Source organism: Cynocephalus volans, chromosome 10 (genome assembly GCF_027409185.1).
Source record: "Cynocephalus volans isolate mCynVol1 chromosome 10, mCynVol1.pri, whole genome shotgun sequence".
NCBI classification, from domain to species: domain Eukaryota; kingdom Metazoa; phylum Chordata; class Mammalia; order Dermoptera; family Cynocephalidae; genus Cynocephalus; species Cynocephalus volans.
The window spans coordinates 54,101,494-54,127,830 of NC_084469.1; the positions used below are offsets into that span (position 1 = coordinate 54,101,494).

At 35.9% G+C, this 26,337-nt stretch overlaps 2 protein-coding genes across 2 annotated transcripts in view; one reads left to right on the plus strand and one right to left on the minus strand.

The window, feature by feature from the left end:
* Nucleotides 1–11,323, minus strand: part of LOC134387391 (zinc finger protein 585A-like) — a 231,801-nt gene extending 220,478 nt beyond the window's left edge. The window contains exons 1-3 of the mRNA XM_063109880.1: nt 11,167–11,323; nt 10,604–10,718; nt 2,093–2,151 (exon numbers count right to left, since the gene is read on the minus strand). Of these exons, the coding sequence (XP_062965950.1) occupies nt 2,093–2,107 (15 nt within the window). The 5' untranslated portion in view covers nt 2,108–2,151; nt 10,604–10,718; nt 11,167–11,323. The remainder of the gene's footprint in view (nt 1–2,092; nt 2,152–10,603; nt 10,719–11,166) is intronic.
* Nucleotides 11,324–11,417: 94 nt separating this feature from the next.
* Nucleotides 11,418–26,337, plus strand: part of LOC134388670 (zinc finger protein 420-like) — a 41,290-nt gene continuing 26,370 nt past the window's right edge. The window contains 1 exon segment of the mRNA XM_063111911.1: nt 11,418–11,524. The gene's annotated coding sequence lies outside the window, so the exon portion shown is untranslated.

Consider the following 26,337-nt stretch of genomic DNA (forward strand, 5'->3'; position numbering starts at 1 on the left):
TGAAAAAAATAAGACGCATTAAACTGTTGAAAACTACGTCTCTATGTTGGACACACTGAGGGCCCAAAAGAAGAAAAAGAACATTCTACGTGAAGCAAGAAGTTTACATTCCGAAGAGTTGAGGAATTTAAGTTGGAAAATATGAGGTGTAATACAGAATAGGGGGTAAGGGGGCCAATCCCCAGAAAAGACAAAAGCAAAGGTTTAGAGAGAGGAGATTTCACAAGGAGTGTGGAACAACAAACACCTAAATAAAATGCAAAGAAGTCTGCATGATAATCAATTTGAGAACACTGGGTGACAGCTTCTGAAAGCGTTCAGGAGTCAGGATTCATGAAAAGCTATATAGGTGCCCAATATTTATCTAGCTTTATTTTGTATTCTCGGATAGAATAAATCACATAGAATATTTTCTCTAACTACAGGTTTACTCATTGTTTCAGGTAACTTAAAGGTTTAACAACTACTGTATGTGAAGGAGATCTTATACTGGGAAATGACACAGATGGAATTGTCGAAGAGATGGTTATGTCATTAACTGGGACAGTATATATGGCAAAGGGTGTTGGAGGCAGAAGGTGGCAGAAGGAAGATAAGAGTGAAGTTTTGTACATGTAAAATTCAAGTTTTCTATAAAACAACCAGTTAAAGATATCCATCAGACCATTAAATATGTTAATCAGGAGTTCAATTAGGGATTGGATTGAAAATGTGTAATTTGATAATCATCAGTCTATAACAGTAGCTGAAGCCATCGAAGTGGGATGTGACAATTCACTGAGACTATGCAGAAGGGGAGAAGGGAGAACACCGACAGATTTCTAGGGACAAGCACCACTTAAGAAACAGGCAAAGAAAAATAATTCCTTAATGGAAATTGTTTTTAAATTGTCAGATTCTTTTTATTAGCATTAAGAGAAAACAATACAATGAAGCCAAGGAAATATTCCAGATGTCTTAAAAACAAGAGTCATGAAGACCAGCTTTTAACTTCTCTCATAAGACAAAACAACAAGAAAAACCCAAAAGCACAATTTCCAAAAGAAAGTGGAAAGAAGAAGAAACATCTTATTAGTAATGTAATAAGAAATGGAGCCATCCACATATTCTACACTTTGAGGACTTTCTTACACAAATAATGCAAATAGGATGAAACAGAAAGAAATCGCCAAGACCTGAGTCATAAGTACTGTTTCTGAGAAATGAGGCAAACATTAATTAAACTCTTAATGATACCAATCACTGCTCTGAGCAACTTACATACAACTCAATTTTCCAAAAATGACCACCTAACGATTTAGCCTTATTTGTAGGTGATAAAACTGAGGCACTGACAGTTTAAGTAACTGTCACTTGCTCATGATCACACAGTTAGAAAGTGGTGGAGCCAGGATTGAAATCTACATGTTCTTACCTCCAAGGTCTGTGCTTTTAACGTCTACATTATCACAAGTAACTAACTTAGACACACAGACAAAAGAATAGTTTGTTGTTTGTTTTCTCCTCAGGATGTGAAGAATGAGGGAAGTAAAAAGAGGGGAATGAGGCAGCAAAGAAAGAACTATTTAATATTCCAGTATAAATATTAACTGATGGAGAAAGGTTCTAGAAGCCATAGGAAACATGGGATTAAGAACAGAGAAGACATTATTCTTAAGAAGAGGAACACCTCATTTTTGGAGACCAGAGTAAAGAAGGTGTGGAAAGAGCTACAGACCACAACTTCAAAACTTTGCCGAAGCATTTCACTCTGTGCCCGTGAAAATCTCTTATTTTCCTCTTAGAAACTAATGGGTTTTTTCGTGAAAGACAGAGTTAACTATGTAATGAGTTTTGTTAATTTTAATTATGTCCTAATTTGCTTTTCCTGTGAAGGTCAGATTCAAATTTGAAGCCCAATTTTAAACAAACATACTCATATTTCTGCATGTTCTAATCGCAATTTTCTCCTAGTCTTAATCTTTTAAAACATTTTTCCTGACTGGCTTTTGTCTACTTAAGAGTTTTCCATCTTCCTATCAAGATTATTATGATCTACTTCATCTCCGTTGCAGAATAAGAGAGTAAAATAAGCATATCATTTAAAACTCACATGGGACTTGGTCATTTCTTCTTCTTCCTGGGAGACAGTACAATCCTGAGGTGGCCAACCTGGGGGATGGACAAAAAAATGAACCATGAAAAAAGTCTTGCCCAGGATCTCCAAACAAGTTTGGCCAGAAATCTCCAGGTAGAAAAGATCAATTACCTTGTAGGGGAAAAATTTTTTAAATCTATCAAAAAGCCAAGAATAACCACACTGTTTGGAGGCACCAATATGTGCAAGAATGAGTGACAAAATCCTATGGAGCTTCAGTGCGGATTTTGAAAAAGATTTTAAAATTAAAAGCATAATTCAGAAGGTATTTTTAAAGATCACTCCATACTTTTGTTTTTCTTTCAATCCATCATCCATCCAACCATTCATCCTCAAACTTACAGAAAAGTTGCAAGTATAATACAAGGAACTTTTTTTTCCTGAACCAGTTGAGAGTAAATTGCTGACCTAATGCCACATGACACCTGAATACACTGTGTATTTCCTACAAACAGGACATGGGTACTATACAATTACCACATACAGTCACCAAACTCAAGAAATTTACATTAATATATTACCACAATCTATATCAGATCGCACTCAAGTTTCACAAAGTGTGCTAATATTGTCTTTTGTATTAAAGGATCCAGTTCAGAATCACACATTGCCTTTAGATGTCATGTCTCTTTAATCTCCTTTAGTTTGAATAGTTTCTTGGTCTTACCCTGACTTTTAAAACCTTGAGACTTTTGATGATGATAAGCCAGTCTTTGAAGAATGTCCCTCCAATTTGGTTTTCTCTGATGTTTCCTCATGATCTGATTATGCATTTGGGAAGGAATGCCACGGAGGGGATACTGCATTCTTCTCGGGGCCTGTCACGAGGCACATGATAAAAACCTGCCCCATTTCTGGTAATATTCTTTTTGATCAATTAACTCGGTGTACCTGCCAGGCCTCTCCACTGTAAAACTACTCTTCTTTCTTTTGTAATTAATAAGAATTTTATGGGAAGGTAGTTGGAGGCTATGTAAATATCCCATTCTTCATTAAACTTTCAGTTTATTAATTTATACCAATACGGATTTATGATTTCCTATTTCATTCAAAGGCTTGTAATCTACTACTACTATTATTTATTTTAATGGTCAGTTTGTCCCAGACTTGGCAAGTGGGTGCCCCTTCTATCTGGCATCTGCAGCCTTTAACAGGTCCCCATCACACTTTGAACACTCCTACTTTCATGTAGAAGATGTTCCAGGCTCATCTTGTATTTGCCCTGCCCAACACTGGAATCACTCATTTCTTCAAGGAGCCCTGGTTCTTATTATAGGAGGAAATGGTATTTAGCGGACAAAATCTGAGTGTTAGTGTACTCATCAATACTGGGGTGTGACTTCTCCCAGGACCTCAGTGGAAAAAGCTAAACACACACATATAAACACAAACATATGTTGCATACACACATTTACATCTATACTTATTTTGATATCTTGTACATATAATGAAAGTATGAGTTCATATGAATACCTCCAATTCTAATCTAAAACCACTGAGTTCATTCCAGTTTTGTCTCTTTTCATATGTGTAACTCCCTTCTCTGACAGAAATGTTAGCTCCATTATCCTTAAATGTAAATACATGTACATTTCACTGGCATGTACGCCTCCCTTGCTCAGCCCTACGTAATGGCTTTAGGATTAAATTGTTAGAAAGAGAAGGGAAACTGAGGAATCTTTCCCAGCTGAGTCAGACAGATGCTGTGTGAGAAGGACTTGACTCTGTTGCTGGCTTTAAAGATGGAGGAAGGGGGCCATGAACCAAGGAATGTGGCAGCCTCTAAAATTGGGAATATCCCTCATAGCCAGCAAAAAACTGGAGATTCCACTCTTCCAGATGAAAAAAACTGAATTCTGTTTATTACCCAAATGAGCAGGAAATGGATTCTCCCTAGAGCCTCCAGAAAATAATGCAGCACTGCGGACACTTTGGTTTTCCTCTGGTGGTGCCTATACTGGACTTGTGACCTACAAAACTGTAAGATAACAAATTTGCATTATTTTAGTCACTACGTTTGTAGTAATTTGTTATAGTAGCAAGAGTAAACTAAAATAATGTTCACTTAACTTTCAACAGAGGTGCCAAACACACCCACTATTGAAAATGCCATTGTATTTTCAATGACTGGTAATGGAAAAACTTGATATTCATAAAGAAAGAAATGAACTTCAACCTGTACCTCACAGCATGAGCAAAAGCTAATTAAAGATAACTCTTAAAACTAATACAAAAAGCCACAACTATAAAACTTCCTGGAAAAAATATAGGTAAATAATTAAATATATATTTCTAACCTGGCAGTGGACAAAAGTTTCTTAGGTCACAGAAAGCAGTAAGTGCACAAGAAAAAAACTGATAAATTAAACTTGATCAGAATAAAACCTCTTACCCATCAAAGGACACTCTTAGCAATATGACTAGGCAACACAAACGCTAGGAAAAATATTCACAAAGAATTTATTTGACAAAGGACTAATACCTAGGATATTATCAAGAACTTGGATAACTAGACAATAAACAGATGAAAACCCAGTTAAAAATGGGCAGAAAATTTGAGCAGAAACTTCACAAAGAAGTTCAGATGGCCAATAAGCATATTAAAAAGTCATCAACATCAGTAGTCATTAGGGAAATACAAATTAAAACTACTATGCAACACTACAGATCACCAATACATACCCAGAATGACAGCATCAAACATTGGTGAAGATGTAGGAAAACTGAAACTCTTGTGCATTACTGTTGCAAGTGTAAAATGGCACAACCTCTTTGGATAAGGCCTGGCAGCTTCTTATAAAGCTATGTCCAAACAATTCCACTTTAGGTGTTTATCCAAAGGAAATGAAAATATTCGCTCATAAAAAGAAATATCCAAGAATGTTTATAGCATCATTATTCATAATACCCCAAAACCTGGAAGTAGTCCTAAAGTTCATCAAGAGAATGAATAAAGAAACTGCGATAAAGTCATACAATGGACTATAACTCAGCAATAAGAATTGCTGAGTTACACTACAAATATATATCCACATAAACATTACAACATGGATGAATTTTTAAAACATTATGCTGAGTGAAAGAAGCCTTGCACAAAAGGACACATACTCTATAATTCCATTTATACGAAGTTCTAGAAGAGATTAAATTAATCTACGATGTGAAAATATCAGGACAGCAGTTGCTTCTGGATACAGGGGTGGGAGCTGACTGGAAAGGAGCATAAGTGAACTTTCTGGGGTAATGGTATTTTTCTTTCTTTCATAGGATTTTGGTTGGTACAAGTGTATGAATCTGTCACAATTCTTCAAATGGTAAATTTAAGATTAGTGAATTTTATTGTTGAAAATTTTACCTGAAAAACTGTAACTGGATATTGAACTTTAGTTAGTGATATGCATGCTAAAGTGTTTAGGGGTAAAATGTACTGATGGTTGCAACTTACTGTGAAATACCTCAAAAAAATGCATCAACTCATGGATGAATACAGGGCTGGATACATGGCTAGTTATTTGATAAAGCAAATACAGCACAATATTAATTACAGTATGTAGGTGGTGACTACATGGGTATTCAATGCACAATTCTTTTAATTTCTACATGTTTGGAAATTTTTATAATAAAATAGTGAAAATACAAAATTATCAGCCTATAATTCTGTGTGTGTGTGTATGCACACTTAAACACAATCACACAGACACAACTAAAATATACCACAAAGATAGCTTGTAAGCTGTTAGAAACACTGATTGGTGTTAAAGTATCCTAACATCATTATTTTGCTGGACAGGAAAAATGTTAAGTTCAGAGTTTGATAACTTAAGTATGTCCTGTTAAATTTTTAGCGAAAGCACTAAAATAATGTGAATAGAATGCATATCCCGCCAAAGAGTAGCAGAAAAGAGGTGGGAGGGAAACCAATCTAAAGAAGGAAAGAAATGAAAACATTAACAAATTATGTATAAACCACATTACAAAATCAAATGGTAGAAATAAATACAGATATGTCAGTAAATTCTGACTAAATAAGCAAATCTTACTAAAATCTGCTCTTGTTAAGAGATATATTAAAGGAAGTATTCAGAATAGCTGAAAATGAGAGGACATAAAAAACATATCTGGAAAAATGTTAATCAAAAGAAAGTTGATGGAGCTATAGTAAAATCTAATAAAGCACAGACTTTAAATAAAAGCATTATTATAGAGTGATCACTACCTAAATGATAACGAAATGTTCAATTCCTCAAAAAGCTAAATTTCTAAACTTATGTTACCAAAAAAAATATACTAATACAAACCGAAATTAACAAAACTACAAAGAAAAATAATCTCACGTAGTGGGATATTCTATGTACTTCTTTTAGTAATCGATAAAAGAGACAAAATCAATAAGATTATACGTTTGGACAAAAAATTACAAACTGTACTTAACAGATATCTATTTTTAAATACTATACACAATAACAGCAGGAGACAAATTCTTGTCAAAGACACACTCAATATTCAAAAACATTAGACACCTATTAAGCCATAAAGCAAATCTCAAAAAAATTTCAAAGAACTTTGTTTTATAAAGACCATCTTCACTGTCCACAAGAGCACTTATGTTAGACATGAGTCATCAAAGGATAATTAGGAAAAAACCTGTATGATTAAGAAATATAGTTCTAAATTATTTATGGGTAAAATAATAGTAGAAATTTAAAAGAAGTATTTAAAACTGAATGATGGGAATATATTATATCAAAATTTGTGGGATGTAGCCAAAGTAGTACCCAGAGGAAAAGTTATAACCTTATGACTTTATATTAGAAGTGTAAAAATTAATTACTCAAGTATCCAACTTAAAATGGGAGAAAACAATGGCAGAATAAACCTAAAGAATGTAAAAGCAAGGAAATAATAAAGACCAAAAAATAAAAGAAATAGGAAAAGAACTATGTAATGGAGAGGATTAACAAAGTGTCAAATTGGTATTTGTGTTATCATAAACCAAAAATTGCTATAAAACTATGTTAAGAGTAGGGAAATAGCGCAGGATATAATAAACTGACCAAGAGAATTGAAAAAAGAACTCCCAACAGTCCCTTACACCTATTATAATCTAATGTACGACTGCTGATAAGTGGGAAAACGATGGCCTATTTGAATTCTGGGACAACTGGTGCACACACACACACAACACAGAAATTGTCTCTCTCCTTCACCTTACATATAGAGATCAATTCCAAGGGATCTTACAACAAAAAAAAAATTGTGAAAGGCAAAACTATAAACCTTTAAGAACATAATATGGGTTTATGACCTTGGGATAGAGAAAGATTTCTTAAACAAAATACAAAAAAAGTACAAGCCATAAAGAAAATCAATCAGACATTTAAAGAGAGAACTTTTATTTGTTAAAATATCTCTAGACAATACAAGGACAAACTATAAACTGGGATAAAATATTTTGATCATGTATGCTTGGTACAGGATAAACATCCAAAATATTTTTATAAAATTCTATAGTATAAAAAAAAAAATGAGCAAAGGCCTGTACTAGTCATTTCACAGAAGAGAAATGGCCAATGTTTTCTAAAAAACTCAACCTTATCAGAACATGCAATTTGTAACTTGGTAATAACTTTTATATTCTGTTAAAGTCAGGTCAGTAGAGCCTTCAACATTCCTGCTAGACTAAAAATAACTTTTCCTTTCTGTAATTTAGTTCCTAATACACAGTCCTGTATATTATAATAAATTTACAAATGTCCTCATTTTTGACTTAACTCATTTTTATTGATGTGATACAATAAGAACATATCTATTCAAACTTAACCTAATCATGACAGAACATTCAAACAAATACAGAATGTTAGACATTCTACAAGACAAATGTTCTAGACTCTTCAACTCTTCAAAAATGTCATTGTGAAACACAAAAACAGGTAAGGGAAATATTGCTCTAAATCAAAAAAACTAAAGGGATAGGCCCATCCAATGTAATATGTGACCCTGATTGGAATAATGGATCAATTATTTAAATACATGTATAAGACATTTGGGAAATAACTGGGGCAATTTGAATATGGACTATATATTTGATAATATTATGAATCACTGTAAATTTTCTGTGTATTCATTTTATAGAGGTTATGCAGAACATTCTTGTTCTTAGAGATGCATGTTGAAATACTCAGTTGTGAAGTATATGATGTCTGCGGCTTACTCATAAATGTGGAGCAAGACATAAACAAGCAAAAATATATAAACACATGTAGGTAGAGAATAAGTAAATGGTGCCAATTGTTAAAAACTGGTGAATCTAGGTGAAAAACATACAGAGTATATTATAATATTCTTTTAATTTTCCTGTAGCCTTAACATTTTTCAAAATAAACACTTAGGAAATATTAATTTAAAAAATACCAGAATGCTTCGAATACTCTCCTGGGTCCATGTTTAAATGTCTGATTCATATGTACTGGCATAAACCCAATCTATTTGAAAAAGGTCAAAATCATTTGCCAACATCAACAAAGACCCACAACAAAATGGTCCAGTGCCAGGAAAGAGAGCATATTTACCAATGCTGTTTAAGAGCAACCTCTATCACAGGGCTGAATCCAGTTGCTCGGCTGAAGACATAACTAATCCGTAAAGGTCTGCAAAGTCAAAATGGGTCATAAAGACATAAATCTCAAACTTCTAGTTCATAAACAAACGAGTACCTCAGGCCTATGAAAAATTGTTCCTTTCTGTCTGCAGTCTTCCTAAAACGTACATTTTGCTGGATTTTGTCTGCTATGGGTCAAATGTGTCCCCCAAAAGTTCATGTATTGGAAACTGAATCTTCTTGTATACCGTTAAGAGGGTGGGAAATCCAATTATGACGTTTGAGAGGTGGGGCCTGTTAAGTGGTGATTAGACTGTGAGGACTGTGCCCTAGTGAATGCGTTGATCCATTCATGGAGTAATGGGTGGATGGTTTAATGTGTAGCGATGGGCGTGGTTCTTACAGCTTCGTAAGGAGAGCTAGTGAGCAGATAGCACTCTTGCTCAGCCCTTTCTCACCATCTGCTACCTGGGGTCGATGTGGAGTGTCATCAGCAAAACAAAGGCTCTCACCAGATGTGTTCCCTGGACTTTGGGCTTGCCAGCCTCCAAAACTGTAAGAAATAAATTTTATTTCTTTATAAATTACTCAGTTTCAGGTATTCCAGTATAAGGAACAGAAACGGACTAAAACACACTCCTTACCCTAAGTCCTCTCTTCTTGCCCTAAAGGTTACCACTGACAGGAGTTTGGTGTGTATCCCTCTATAAAATACATACTATTTTATATTAATTTTATCACGTGGTATGCTAAAACAAATCCTCAGTTCTGCAGTTCGTATTTCCAATGATCTTAACTTTTTGGGTTAAAATATCTCTCTGTGAATCTGATAAACTGCCTATACTTTCTCTTAAAAAAAATCACATTTTGTCAACACACAAAACGTCAGAAGTTTAATATATGATAAGAAGCCCCTCCACATGGAGTCTATTCACCTCAGGTTAACAATTCCTGTTCTTCACTTTTAAACAATTGCTTCCTTTTTCTTGCAAGCATTCGTCATAACTATTCAAAAGCCAAGACCAGAATCACACAGATGTGGCTTGACATCAATGCATGTTGTCCGATTTGAAACCAAAATGTGTCTGTCACTCTAAAAAAAAATAAATAAATCTACATCTCCCTTACAAACTGACATAATTCTTGATCCACTTTCACCACTCTAAGTCAGTGCCACTTGACTTTCTTTATTTCATACAGCTATTCCTGATCATGCACTCAGCTTCATTCATTTAACAGTCTGAGTCACCAAGCTTGCTACTCCAGTCACATTACTGGGAAGAGCTCATACATTCGGTATATGGTCCTGAAAGTCAGAGCAAGGTTTATTAAATTTTCTTCCCTCTGAAGGAGTAGTGAAATTACAATTCCATCTTCTCTGTGCTGGAAGTTCGCAAGTTTGTGACTATTTAAAACAAACAAAAACGGCCACAATGAATTGAAGTAAGTGAAGACAAGTTCAATCTTACCAACAAACTCTATAGCCTTAAGTTCTTTTCTCTCCGTGAACCAAGAATTTCTCATCAGAAAATGGTGACAAGTGCTTGACCCAGACATCAGGAAATGTGACTAATGCTGTACGCTGCTAAAATTCACTCTTCTTATATATAAAATAATTTTATCACTTTATTAGTCGACAGCCCGTCAACCTTACCCAGTAATGTCCCTGTAATAATAGAAAATATTAGATTCTACTTCTGGGGTACTGTAACAGAAGAAAATGCAGTTACCTTAGGACTGGTTTAGAAATGACCTTTCTTAAAAAAAAAAAAAAAGCTATATTGGTTTTTGCAGTCTTTTCTCATAGAACATATAATTGATCCAAGAGAAAAATCATGTCTAAATTACTCGTCAGATAAATTGATTACCTTTTCCAGACCATCAAATTAGTATTCAGGGAAGAAATAACTTGACCATCGTTTCTTTCACTGTCTCACACAATCGCACACGGGCTCGTCTGCTAGTCGAACTCCTACAGACACTCTAAAATACAAGCATAAGATAAGCATATTTATATCACAAAAACCATCATCAGTTACTCAACTATGGCCAGAAAACCAGAAGTACACAGGCCCTTCACAAGCAAACCACAACAGCACAGTTCTCTGACTCTACCAGACAATCCCACACAGCTCCGAGTACAAATCACCTCACACCCACGAAGAGTCACACACAGGCAGAAACACAGCCATACGTCCGGCGGCCACTGGAAGACTCCCGCTCCACCGGCACCTCGCGTTGTCTCGCACTCTCTCACACACACACTCACCCCAGGGCCTGGCAAGGCACACAGAGGGTCCCGTGCAAATCTTGGTTTCGGCTGCCCGCGCCCCAGCTCCCGCTCCCTCCCCGCACCTGCCCCGCCGGGTCCCCGCCCCCACCCGAGTGAGACACGACCCGGCGCTCGCACTCCCAGGCCTCGACGGCCGACCTGAGCGCCCGACGCCTGCGCACTGGGCGCCGGCGGGCGCACGCAGAATCTCCGGGGCGCGGCGGTTGGGACGAGAGGGTTCCAGCCGCCAGGTCCGGGAACCCCGCAGAGGAAGAGCGGACCGGCCTCCTAGCGCCGTGGCCTGCCAGCCCCGGCCTTCTTGGCTCTGGACTGCATTTCCCAGAGCCACCGTGTCCGGAACGCGGCTTGTTTCCGGCGTTCGCGAGATTTGGGAGCCTCGCGTGGGGAGGCCCGCTCCTGTGGGGAGCTTCGCTCGGCACCCGCTGGGCGGGCGAACCCGAAACCGGGCTTGGGACCCGAGCGCCAGATCCCGGACCCTGGACTGCGACTCTTTTGAGTAAGTGGTTTGGAGTGTCGGGACGGAAATGTGCGGGAAAGCGTCGCTGGAATTACGTGTGCGGAGGCGTCCGCGGGTTTGTGTGCCTGCGACAGCCAGCCTGGTATTGGTGACTGTAAGGACGACTGGGCGTTCATCCTGTGGTTTTGTGTACGAACGTTTGTGTGAGTGTGAGTTGTTTGTGACGCTGACCGTGTGCTTCCCTGACTCGTGATATGCTTACGTTACTGTGATTTTGTGTGTACCGCGTGTACAGCCGGGGTTTGCTTGTGACTGTGAAGTGTGCGACAGTGCTTCGTGACACGGTGTTTGGATGTGCTCGTGACACATTAAGAGTTTGTATGTGCCTGGTATCGTGTGTGACCGGGGTTTGCCTGTGAATTTCAGGTGTCTGACGGTGTTGCTGCGGCATGGAGTTTGTGACTGCGTGTTTCCTTGGACTGGTACTTGGTTGTTTAATTGTGTGTGTCCCATGTGTGTGACTGTGGGATTGTGTGTGCCGTTTTCGTGACTGTGAAAAGAGCGAAAGTGCCGCTGTGAATCACAGGGTGTTTTCGGCTGTATGTGTCCCTGGCCAGGTGTTTGGTTGTGAGTGTGTGTATGCCTGTGTGTGACTGGATTTTGTTTAAGACTAGGTGGTCTAACGGTGTAGCATAACTTGGTGATTGTACCTCTGGCTGTGTGATTGTGAAATGTAATTGTGTGTCACTTCGTACAATCATTTTTTATTTTATTCTGTGTGATCTTATGGGAGTTTAGTGAGGTACGGAGTTAAAAATTAATTTTGGTATTTCTGGGGTTCATTCTTGGGCGGAGTCTTTGGATCATGAATCCCCTTTGGCTTTGTGCTCCTCTGAGAATTTAAGGACTTGACTTCTTTCTGTTTTGACCACAGTAGCTATTCACACATGGCCTGTGTTGCTTCATTTCTGTCCATTCTCAGTTCACCTTGGAGTTGTAGTTGTAGGTTGGATGCTACTTCCCAGTGCCCTCTCACCTATGGCCTTCAGGTGACTGGATGCATCGAAGGGGCAGGAAAGAAGTCAGACATTTGAGCCCCTGGTTGAAGTATACGTTTTAGTTCCAAGCCATATTCCTGGTCTTGAGATGAGAATTTTAGGGCTTACAGCAGATACAAGACAGGCCACTTGAAATATACTGGGGCTCCTGGAGTGGGAATAATTCCGGAAGGAGTAGTGTAGGAGCCACCCACACACTTCAGAACCTGTACCACGCTGCTGCAGGGCTCTGTATCCGGCAGACAGTTTTGAATCCAGAAATAAATTCTAGTCCAAGATAGCTGTGATTTTCGCTCTTCCTTCTGATACAGAAGGTACAGGACTGTTCTAGTCTCCTTCTGACTTTCCTTTATTTAAGTGAGGACTAGATTATGAGGGTAGAAGTATAGGGTATGTTCTAATTTAGAATATACTCGAAGAAAGGCCCAGCGTCTCATTCAATTTTTTTTTCTGAGAGTAGAGACCCAAGGAGGGAAGAATGGCTGTTGCACATTCAAAAGCAAAGTCCAGGGTGAGTAGATGTTTCCTCTATTTCCTGAAATGACTTTGTTTTTTCAGGACATAGGAATCTTTGTTTTCTTTTTGAAATTTTCTATGTAAGGCCTTCTCAAATGATGAAGGGCAAGACAATTTTTAGTAGACTGGGAGCAAGGAAACTGCAGTTACTTGTGATTGAGGCTTCTTATAGTGTTAAATTTAGGAAGAATGGATTTGAGATTCTTGGTTTAAAAAAGGAGAGTTTTATTGTTTAATTTCGGCACAGCAGCATTCTGGGCTTTTTTTTTTTTTTTTTTTTTAACTTTTTTAGTTTGTTTTTAGTGTTCTTGAAATTTTCAAACATATGCAAAAGTAGATAAAACATCACATGCCCAGCTCAAGTTATTACTTGCTAAGCTTGTGTTACTTATTCTGCCTTCAGTTCAAAATCCTTTCTAATTTGCCTTTTGATTTCTTCTTTGATTCATGGGGTATTTTGATATGTGTTATTTTGTTTTCAAATGTTTTGCCAAAGACCTTTTGCAACTGATTTTTAATTTTGTCCTATTGTGTTCGGACAATACACTTTATATGACTTGAATCCTTTAAAAATTTTTCGTGTGTTTGATTTGTTGGCTGGCCAGCACAGAGATCAAACCCTGGACCTTGGCATTATCAGCACTGTGCTCTAACCGACTGAACTCACTGGCCAGAATCCTTTTAAGTTTATTAAGACTTTTGTTGTTGTTGTTGTTGTTGCTATATGTATTTTCTTTAATTGATGGATTTCTTAATGAATTTTAAGTACATAAAACACACTAATTTTAAATGTACAGTGTTCTCAAAATATGTGTATATTGGTTTAACATCAATAAAACTACCACCACACCAACATAAAACATTTATTTTACTTATGAATGCCATGTTATTTATCACGTCTCTTAAATGTTACATCCTACCATTGTATGTTTTGTAAATATAAACTATCTTGATATATGCTTGGATTCTGTCTAATAAAAATGTTGTTCTACTTCTGACTTAATTTCCATTAGATTCATATTATCTTTCAATTCTGTTTTTCCATTAACTTTTTGAAGTACCCTAGTATGCTTAAGCTCTTTTCTTTGTTTTACACAAATGAATTACAAGGTAGAAACTGATTTTTAACCCAATATGAATCTAAAGCCAGTTTATGGGTATGATAATTCATCTGTACCTCTGTCAATTTATTTTATGCTAATTTTAATGTTTCCTTGCTGTTTTTCCTTTTTTTTCCCCAGTGGCTGGCCAGTATGGGGATCTGAACCCATTCCCTTGGTATTATAAGGCTGATTTTCTTTTGCTGTATAATCTTGGTTTTTTTACTGCTTACTTTCCAATCCAAAATATTGCAATGTGTATGTTTTATTTTTGTCTGCAACACTTATCTCAATATCAAATTTACTTACATTGTTACCGAACCTAAGTCTGGCTGCCTGCCCCATACAAAAGCCCTGGTTTGGCTTGGCTTGCCAAAATCTGTTACCCAAGGGCATTCAGCTCTTGGCTTAGGCTCACCAAAATCTGCTACCAAACCCAACTCCAGTTGCCTGCCCCAAACAAAAAACAAACAACCTGAAAGTCAAATTATTGGTGGTATAGGAAGTCAGCTTTTACTCAGGAATACCAGTGACCTGAGGCAAATCCATCTCTCCAGTAAACCTAAAAAGGAATGGCCAGACTAAAACCATCTCAAAAACTTAGATTTACTGACAGTTTTTAAAGAGGGGGTTGAGAGACTGGAATGTGGGAAGTGAAAAGGAGGGAGGGGGATGTGAGCTATGAGGGCTCTGAGCAAGGAGCCAGATGCAGGGTCTCACCAAGGTTCCATCTGGTTTCTGTTCCCATCCTTGATGTTATCTTAGGGTCCTGCTGGATTTTGATGAGCTTCAGGGTGGAATGTGTATAGTTTTATTGATCTCTTCTTTGGTCCTGGAATCTAGATAGTTTGTCTCTCATGGCAAGTTTGCAATACCAGGCTAACTGAAAAACAACATTAATTCTTTCATACAGTCGCCTCCCTACTCTTGAGTTACTTCAGTTCATGTTCTCTGTTGCAGTAAATCATTCAGCAAACTTTTCAGGGAAGGTTCTTGGTTTACATACTCTCTTAACCTCTTCACGTTTGACAACAATGTCTTTCAGTTGCACTTGAACAGAAATGATAACTTGGCAGGGTAAATAATTCTTGGCTCAAAATTATTTTCCCTTAAAACTCTGTAGATATTGTTTCATTGTCTTCTGGCATTTAGAGTTACAAGAGAAAAATCTGAGGACAGCCTGAGTTTTGCCCCTTTATACGTAACTTGCTTTCTCTGTCTGGATACTTGTAGAATTTTTTCTTTATCCTTGAACTTTAAAAATGTCAACACCAGAATATATCTGGGTGTTGCTTTCTTTTTGTTGAATTTTAAAGGTACCCTGTGCATTTTTACCATTTGTAGATCTAGTGTGTTCGACTTTGGAAAATTTTCTTCAATTAGCTCCTTAATTACTGTGTCAGCTCTATTTGCTCAGTCCTCTGTTTTAGGTATTCCTATCATGCATAGATTGTATCTCCTGGATCGGCCCTCTAGGTCTCCCTTTTTCTCCTCTTTTCTTATCTTGATTTCTTTTCCCTTTTTCTCTGCATTCTGTGAGACTTTTTCTTGTTTTGCGTTTACTTCAGTAATTTGATTTTGTGGACAATCCAGCTCGTATCTTCAGTTAACTCTTTCAACTCCATGATATGTCTCAAGCTCTCTGCCCATCCCTTCTCTAACACTGTGGATAGTTTGTTAAACTCCCTTGTTATATGATTCCTAAACCTTTCTATATCTTCTATTTCCAGAGCTACATCCATTTCAAGAGGAGGCATTTTCTCAATTACTTACTTGTGTTCCTTTCTTAGGAACTGCAGTATTATGACCTTTTTAATAGCTCTTCTTAGCAAATAGGACCAAAAATGAAGAGTAAGGGAGGTCTCAAGACTTTTTTTATGACCAGAATTTGGTGCATCTTAGTAAATGTTCCATATGCACTAGAAAAGATTGTATTCTGTTGTTGGATGGAATGTTCTATAAATGTCAGCTTTGACAGGTAGGCTGATAGTGCTGTTTAAATTTTCTATACTTCTACTGATTTTCTGTCTATTTGTTGGATTTTCTCTTTCTCCTTATAGTTTCTATCAGTCTCTGCTTTGTGTATTTTGAAGCTCTATTATTAAGTACATAAATGTTTAAGATTTTATGTCCTAATGGTCAATTGACCCCTTCATCTATTTGTTGGATTTTCTCCTTCTCCTTATAGTTTCTATCAGTCTCTGCTTTGTGTATTTTGAAGCTCTATTATTAAGTACATAAATGTTTTAGATTTTATGTCCTAATGGTCAATTGACCCCTTCATCATCAAGAAATGGTCTTCTTTATCCCTGGTAAAATTTTTTGCTCTGAATATCTACTTTGACTGATATTTAATGTAGCCACTCCAGCTTTCTTTTCATTAGTGTTAGTATGGTATATCTTTTTTATCCTTTTACTTTTAGTTTATGTTTTAATATTTCAAGTACATTCCCTGTAGGTAGCATATAGTAGGGTCTTGTATTTTTGTCCAATTTGGCAATCTCTATCTTTTAATTGGAATATTTAGACCATTTATTTTTAGTGTTATTATTGTTATGGTTTGGTTCAAATTCATCATCATGCCATTTGTTTTATATTTGTTCCATATTCCTGTTTCCCTCTTTTCTGACTTCTTTGGGATTGAGAGAGACAAAGAGTTTCAAAATAACATTACCAATATTTTTACTAACCATAGAGTAGAGAAAAACAATGAAGACTTCTTGAAGTCTAATAGGATTTAACACATGAGGGATGTATAATCAAATTACTGCCTTTTTAATGTCACCTAAAATAACACCTCTCATATGGTTAAGCTACCAACTTGAGACACACTTAGGCTCATTTGTTTCATCTTGCTTTCCACTTTTTTAAAAAATTGTATTTTATTTTGTCAAAATACAATGTGGTTGATTATTGTGGCCCATTACCGAAAATTCCCTCCTTCCTCCATCTCTGCACTCCCTCCCAACAACCTCCTATCTGTTCACTTGTAGTATCAACATCAAGGAATTGTAATTGTAGTGTCTGCTTCCCTCCCCCCCAAGTTTATTTGTATATTTATTTATTTATTTTTAGCTCCCATCAATAAGTGAGAGCATGTGATATTTCTCTTTCCGTACCTAACTCGTTTCACTTAAATAATTCTCTCTAGGTCCATTCATGTTGTTACAAATGGCAGCATTTCATTCTTTTTTATAGCTGAGTAGTATTCCATTGTGTAGATGTACCACATTTTCCATATCCACTCATCTGATGATGGACATTTGGGCTGGTTCCAACTCTTGGCTATTGTAAAGAGTGCTGCAATGAACATTGGGGAACACATATACCTTCGACTTGATGATTTCCATTCTTCTGGGTATGTTCCCAGCAATGGGATAGCTGGATCATATGGTAGATCTATCTGCAATTGTTTGAGGAACCTCCATACCATTTTCCATAGAGGCTGCACCATTTTACAGTCCCACCAACAATGTGTGAGAGTTCCTTTTCCTCCACAACCTCGCCAGCATTTATCGTTCAGAGTCTTTTGGATTTTAGCCATCCTAACTGGGGTGAGATGATATCTCAGTGTGGTTTTGATTTGCAGTTCCCAGATGCTGAGTGATGTTGAGCATTTTTTCATATGTCTGTTGGCCATTTGTATATCTTCCTTAGAGAAATGCCTACTTAGCTCTCTTGCCCATTTTTTAATTGGGTTGCTTGTTTTTTTCTTGTAAAGTTATTTGAGTTCCTTATATATTCTGGATATTAATCCTTTGTCAGATGTATATTTTGCAAATATTTTCTCCCACTCTGTTGGTTGTCTTTTAACTCTGTTAATTTTCTTTTCCTGTGCAGAAACTTTTTAGCTTGATATAATCCCATTTATTTATTTTTCCTTTGGTTGCCCATGCTTTTGGGGTCATATTCATGAAATTTTTCCCCAGTCCTACTTCCTGAAGTGTTTCTCCTATGTTTTCTTTAAGAAGTTTTATTGTTTCAGGGTGTATATTTAATTCTTTAATCCGTATGGAGTTGATTTAAGTATATGGTGAAAGGTATGGGTCTAGTTTCATTCTCCTGCATATGGATATCCAGTTATGTCAGCACCATTTGCTGAAGAGGCAGTCTCTTCCCCAATTTATAGGCTTGGAGCCTTTGTCAAAGATCAGATGGCTGTAGGTGTGTGGGTTGATTTCTGGATTCTCTATTCTATTCCATTGATCAGTGTGTCTGTTTTTATGCCAGTACCATACTGTTTTGGTTATTATAGCTTTGTAGTATAGTTTAAAGTCAGGTAGTGTTATGCCTTCAGCTTTATTTTTTTTTGCTCAGAATTGCTTTGGCTATGTGTGGTCTTTTGTTATTCCATATAAATGTCTGGATAGTTTTTTCCATTTCTGATAAAAATGTCATTGGAATTTTGATGGGGATTGTATTGAATTTGTATATCACTTTGGATGGTATGGACATTTTCACTATGTTGATTCTTCCAATCCAAGAGCATAGGATATCTTTCCATCTTCCTGTGTCCTGTTTAATTTCTCTCAGCAGTGGTTTGTAGTTCTCATTACAGAGATTTTTCACATCCTTGGTTAACTCAATTCCTACGTATCTTATTTTTTTGGTGGCTGTTGTAAAAGGGAAAGCTCTTTTGATTTCTGTTTCTGCATGTTCGCTATTGGAGAATAGAAATGCGACTGATTTTTGTGTGTTGATTTTTTATCCTGCAACTTTGCTGAAATCATTTATCAACTCCAAGAGTTTTTTTGTAGCGCCTTTAGGCTGTTCGATATATAGGATCATGTCATCTGCAAACAGGGACAGTTTGATTTCATCTTTTCCAATCCGGATGCCCTTTATTTCCTTCTCTTCTCTGATTGTTCTGGCTAGTATTTCCAACACTGTGTTGAATAGGAGTTGTGAGAGTGGGCATCCTTGTCTAGTTCCTGTCCTTAAAGGGAAAGCTTTCAGCTTTTCCCCCATTCAGCATGATATTGGCAGTGGGTTTATCGTATATGGCTTTAATTATGTTGAGATACTTTCCATCTATACCTAACATGTGGAGAGTCTTTATCATGAATGAGTGTTGAATTTTATCAGATGCTTTTTCAGCATTTATGGAGATGATCATATGGTCCTTGTGTTTGATTTCATTGATATGGTGTATCACATTTATTGATTTGTGTATGTTGAACCAACCTTGCATTCCTGGAATGAATCCCACTTGATCATGGTTTATAATTTTCTGTATGTGTTGCTGTATTCTGTTAGCTAGTATTCTATTGAGGATTTTTGTGTCTATATTCATCAATGATATCGGCCTGTAGTTTTCTTTTTTAGTTGTATCTTTACCTTGTTTTGGTATTAGGGTGATGTTTGCTTCATAGAATGAGTTTTGGAGAATTGCCTCTGTTTCAATCTTTTGGAATAGTTTGTAGAGAATTGGTGTCAATTCCTCTTTGAATGTTTGGTAGAATTCTGCTGTGAATCTATCTGGTCCTGGGCTTTTCTTTGTTGGGAGCCTTCTGATAACAGCTTCAATCTCTTTTATTGTTATTGGTCTGTTCAGATTTTCTACATCTTCTTGGCTCAGTTTTGGTAGGTTGTGTGTGTCCAGAAATTTATCCTTTTCCTCTAGATTTTCAAATTTGTTGGCATATAGTTGTTTATAGTAGTCTCAAATGATTCCTTGTATTTCAGAGGTATCAGTTGTAATATCACCTTTTTCATTTCTAATTTTTGTTATTTGGGTCTTCTCTCTTCTTTTTTAGTTAGCCATGCTAATGGTTTGTCAATTTTATTTATCTTTTAAAAAAACCAACTTTTTGAATCATTGATCTTTTGTATCATTTTGGGGGTTTTAATTTTATTAAGTTCTGCTACGATCTTGATGATTTCTTTCTGTCTGCTAACTTTGGGTTTGGATTGTTCTTGTTTTTCTAGTTCTTTAAGGTGAAGTATTAGCTTGTTCACTTGCCATCTTTCCATTCTTCTGAAGTAAGCGTTTAATGTGATAAATTTCCCCCTTAGTACTGCTTTGGCAGTATCCCACAGGTTTGGGTATGATGTATCATTGTTTTAATTAGTTTCAGTAAATTTTTTGATTTCCTTTTCGATTTCTTCTTGGACCCATATGTCATTAAGTAGGATGCTGTTTTATTTCCATGTGTTTGTATAGTTTCCAGAATTTTGTTTGTTGTTGATTTCCAATTTTAATCCATTGTGGTTTGAAAAAATAAATGGGATAATTCCAATTTTTTTGAATTTGTTGAGACTTGATTTGTGACCTAACAAGTGATTTCTCCTGGAGAATGATCCATGTGCTGATGAGAAGAATGAATATTCTGAAGCTGTTGGATAGAATGTTCTGTAGATATCTGCCAAGTCCAGTTGGTCTAGAGTGTTGTTTAGATCTTGTGTTTCTCTGCTGATTCTTTGCCTAGATGATCTGTCCAATATTGATAGTGGGGTGTCAAGTCCCCTACTATTATAGTATTAGTGTCTATTTCCTTCTTTAGGTCTAATAGAATTTGCTTTATAAATCTGGGTGCTCTGACATTGGGTGCATATATATTTATGATTGTTATGTCTTCTTGATGGATGAAACCTTTTATCATTATATAGTGTCCCTCATTATCTCTTTTTATGGTTTTTAGTTCAAAGTCTATTATTTCAGACATAAGAATAGCTACTCCAGCTTGTTTTTCATTTCTGTTTGCATGATAAATCTTTTTCCATCCTTTCACTCTTAGTCTATGTGAGTCTTTATAGGTGAGGTGGGTCTCTTGAAGGCAATATAGAGTTGGGTCCTCCTTTTTAATCCAGTCAGCCATTCTGTGTCTTTTCTTTGGAGAATTTAATCCTTTTACATTAAGAGTTGTTATTGAAAAGTTTTGATTTACTCCTAGCATTTTATTGGTTTTTGTTTGGAAGTCTGAAGTGTCTTTTGTTCCTTTCTTTCTGATTTACTGTTTGTCTTCTGTATTTGTTGGTTCCTTGGGTTATAGATAAACTTTTTTTTTCTCTTCGTTGTAATTTTTATTTTACTAGTAGGTTTTGATTTTTCTTTAGTTTTTATGGAAGTGGTAGTTATTTTTTAGGAACCAAACCCAGTACTCCCTTGAGAATTTCTTGTAAGGGTGGTTGTGTGGTGGTGAACTCCCGCAGTTTTTGTTTCTCTGAGAAATATACTATTTGCCCTTCATTTCAGAAGGATAGCCTTGCAGGGTAGAGTATTCTTGGCTGGCAATGTCTGTCTTTTAGTATTTTGAATATATCATCACATTCCTTTCTGGCTTCTAGAGTTTGTGATGAAAAGTCTGATGTTAGTCTGATTGGGGCTCCCTTTTAGGTGACTTGATGCTTATTTCTTGCAGCTTTTAAGATTCTCTCTTTGTCTTTGAGTTTTGCCAATTTGACAATAACATGTCTTGGAGAAGACCATTTTGGGTTGAATACAGTTGGGGATCTTTGAGCTTCCTGAATATGAAAATCTGAGTTTTTTCCTATACCTGGGAAGTTTTCTGCCACTATTTTGTTGAATGTGTTTTCAATGCAATCTCCTTTTTCCTCCCCTTCTGGAATACCCATGACTCAGATATTTGAGTGCTTAAGGTTGTCTAATATCGCTCTTAGATTTTCTTCAATGTTTTCAATTCTTTTTTCCTTTTTGTTTTTTGTCTGCCTGTGTTATTTCAAACAGCCCATCTTCAAGGTCAGAAGTTCTCTCTTCTGCTTCTGCTGGCCTGATGGTTAAACTCTCTGTTGTGTTTTTTATTTCATTGAACGAATTCTTCAGCTCAGCAAGCTCTGCTACATTCTTTTTCAGGGCATTGATTTCCTTTTACATTTCTTCTTTCAGGTCCTTTATACTGTTCCTCATTTCATCATGTTGTCTAGCTGAGTTTTCTTGTATCTCATTTAGTTTCCTTAGAATTATCACTCAAAATTCCTTGTCAGACATTTCAAGGGCTTCTTGTTCTATTGGACCTAGAGCTTGAGAGTTATTACCCTTTGGTAGTGTACTTTCTTGATTTTTTCATATTTCTCTTATCTTTCCTTTGATGTTTAGTCATTGTGGCAAGGGATTTCACAGTCCACTGGTTAGACACTGTTGTCTGGCTAGGAGGCTGCTGGGGCTGCCAATTTGGCATAGCTGCCTCAGTGTCTGCTTGGTTGCCCTCTGGCACCTCAGGTGCGTGGTCACCTCGGGTTTTAAGCCTCTCCAGGGAGGTGCCTCTCTGGTCGGTGTGCACTTGGCCGGGCTGGGGATGGAGTCTGGTGGCAGCAAGGCCTGCCTGCTTGGTTGCGTGCTGGCACCGCAGGGCACGTGCTTGCTTTCCGCTTTTAGGGATTGCTTCCCCCCCAACTTTAATTTTTTTTTAATTACATAACACATTTATGTATTTCCAAAATCAAAGCTATAGAACAAGATGAATTCAGAGAAGTCTAGCATTCATTCCTATCCCTTTCTGCCTGCTTCTTTCTTCCCTGCCTAGATAACCTCCTGTACTTCCACGGGTTTTTTTTTTTTTTTCTATTTTCCTTTTAAATGATGTACAAAGGGTCTTCAGAAAGTTTATGAAAGGATTTGTATTATCTTTTATTTCAAATCTTTCTCATGAACTTTTTACAGTACCCTCATGTATATATAAATATATGTAAAGTGTTTATGTGTTTGCACGTATGTGTATGTATGCAATTTTTAATTCTGTCCATTCTTAATTAAAAGGGAGCATTCTTTGTACACTCTTCTCCACCTTCTTTTTTTCGTTTTCACACTTCTAATATATTCTGGAGATCATTCTGTAGCAACCTGTAGAGATCTTCCTCATTCTTTTTTATAGCTACATATTCTATCATGTGAGTTTAATAATTTATTCAACCAGTCTCTAATGAGTGGGCACATTTTTTTCTTTTCAGTATTTACCATTACATAATATAGCAATCAATAATAGTATATGTGGTTTCTATTTGTGGAAGTTTGTCTTTGGAGCAAATTTCTAGAATTGGCCTACTTTTAGTCTATTTTAATGCTTTTGGAATTAGTTCTATCTGATTCTTAACTCTAAGTAATAATAAAATTGGTGCATTTCTTTATTTTTCTCCTCCCCATCTTTTACAACATCACCTAGTTTTTAAAAATTGTCTTATACTATACTGTTTATACTGTTAAATATTCTTGTTTTCTCTGAGGCTAGTGAGAATCTCTGTTTTTGTCATTGTTGAACTATTTTATGTCCTTGTTTAGAATTTTGGGAAGCTGTCATTTGTTTACTTTCTGATATTAAAGTAGTACATGTTTGTTGGCATAATTTAGAAAATATGGAAAGACAGAGAAGAAAATAACAATTACTGAAAAACTTTTCTCTGGAATGGATCACTGTTCATATGTGGAATCCATCCTTAAATTCTTTTTTTCTTTAAACCTCTTATTATGGATAAGAACTAAAAAATATACAAAAGTAAAATGTGTAATGTAATGCATCCCAGTGTACTCTACCCATCTCTGAGCTTCAACAAAGATCAGCTTATGGCTAAACATGTTTCATCTATAGTTCCACTACCTCCCTCCCTCCCCCCAAAATAACATGGGTTATCTGAAAGTAGATTCCAGATATGTAATTGTAACTATAGATATTTTAATATGTATTTATAAAAGATGAGACATTTTAAATTAAAAAATATAACCATAAGACTGATTACTGAAAGAAAAAAAAAACTCAGTACTCTCTTAAATTTATGAAATACCCAATGTTCAGATTTCCCCATTGTACATACATATATTTTTATCATTTGTTAGAGTCAAGATTCAAGTAATGTCTATTTATTTTAATAGTGTGATATGATTCTTTTTTTTTTTTTGAAGATGACTGGTAAGGGGATCTTAACCCCTGGCTTGGTGTTGTCAGCACCACACTCAACCAGTGAGTTAACCAGCCATCCCTATATAGGAACTGAACCCATGGCCTTGGTGTTATCAGCAGTTTATTTTTTCTAGAAACAGTTTCCTATAGTTACCCATATTCTGGATTTTGTTGATTGTTTATCTGTGGTGTCATTCAACATGTTCCTCTGACTCTGTATTTCTTGTAAACTCATATTAATTCTAGAGACTTAATTGGGTTCCAGTGTTTTCGTTTTTTTGACTGTTTTGCACTGATCATTCACACATAGTGATGTGCACTTCTATGAAGAGGGGCATTGTATTTGGTTGTTTTCCTATATATGATGTTAGCAGCCATTGATATTTTACATGAATCTGTTATTTTATCAGTGGTTACAAAATAATGTTCTAATTCTATCATTTTTTATGCATTTATTAGGAATATTTCTCTAAAGAGAGCCATCCCTTCATCAATGTCTTAGTACCCAGAAGTATAGCTTATGCAAGAACAAAACAAAACAACAGGAAAAAGATTGATTTTTCTCATTATTTTTCAGCATTTTACAAAGTTTATTCTGTGTTTTTCTTTTAAATTTTCATTATAAACTTGTGGATTTAACCGTAGTTGATACGTTTCAATCCATAACAGTTATTGTTCTTATTAATGCTCAGATTGTTCCATCTGTGGCAGCTGGGATCCTCTTTCTCTAACTTGTCTTATTTTGAACTCCTTTTGATTCCTTTGGACATGATCCCAGTAGTCTTTGGTAGATTCCAGACTTTCTGGTCTGACAAGATGTTTTATGCTCATCTTGTACATTTTCCTGTCCCAAACATAAGATCAGCCACTTCTCTATGGAGCCCTGGCTCCTTTTAGTGGAAATTGGTTATAAGGAGCCACCATCAGTATACCAAAGTTCTTGTTGTTCCTGCTTGTCGATGCTTGCAGCCTTAACATCTATTGGAAATACATATTAAAGGAGAGAAATAAATCCTGCATTTATACTGATATATTTAATTGAATTAAAAGATTATAAAGTTTTTCTTAATGTCTTTGATTTTATATTTGTATTTCTTTTTCATTCTGAAAATTCAATTTCTAATGATATTAAGATAATTACATGCTTGCTTGATTCTCATTGATATTTGTGTATGTGTGTGTAATAGTTTCAGGGTCTGTACATATGTGATAGTTTTAGGCTAACGATGTCAATATTATTAATAACGGCATAAGTACTGAAAACAGTATATAATAATTTTGTTTATAGATTATGTCGCACTAGGGATATAACGTCAAATGACTGTGTATTAAAGTTCCTTGAAATAACCACTTCCTTTCTGTGTTTAACCTGCCAGCTTTATGCACAGATATATTTGTTTAATTTTGCTTTTAGTTCTTAGAGATTTTTTTCATTTTGATTTAATTTTTTCTTACATAAAACATACTCATGATTCCAAAGTCAAATGGATTTGATTTGATAATTCCTTATAATTTTTTCATGTGTCTGTGTTCATGAAGAATATTGAGGTGTAATTTTTTTGTGTGTGTGATATCTTTGTTAACTTTTGCTGTCATGGTTATTTGTTCTCAAACTGTTGCTTTCTCCTTTTCCTATTTTCTTGAAAAGTTTGTTAAAGAATAGTATTATATCTGCCTTAAATGTTGGTAGAATTTACTGGTGAAGCCATCTGTGGCCTTCTCTGTGGCCAGAGTTTTTTGTTTTTATTTATTCTTTTAACAAAAATTCAATTTCTTTAATATCTATGGGATGACTTATGATTTGTTTCTTCTTGTGTGACTTTTGGCAATTTTTTTTTTAAGTAATTTGTCCACATTACTCACATTGTCAAATGTATTAGTGTTGAGTTGTATTATGCTTTTAATGCCTATAAAATCTGTAGTCCACTCTCTGTATTGGTAATTTTTTTTCTTCATACACTTGGCAGGAGTTCATAAATTCTCTTAATCTTTTGAAAGAACCAGTTTTGGAGTTTGTTGATATTCTCTATTGTAATCTACTTTGTAGTGTGAATTTTGTGCTTACTGTTATTATTTTTCTTCTTATTTTGGGCTTCATTTGCTCTTCTTTTTCTAGCTCCTAAAAGTGGGAATCTAAATGCTTGACCTTTCATCTTCCTTTTTTTCTAATATAAGCATTTCAAACTATAAATTTTTCTCTAAATACTGTGTTTTGCTGTGTCACAGAATTTAATGTGTTTTCTTAGTGATTCAGTTCAACATACTTTCTAATGTCTTTTATAATCTCTTCTCTTACCCATGAGTTATTTGTGTGTTTAATTTCCAAA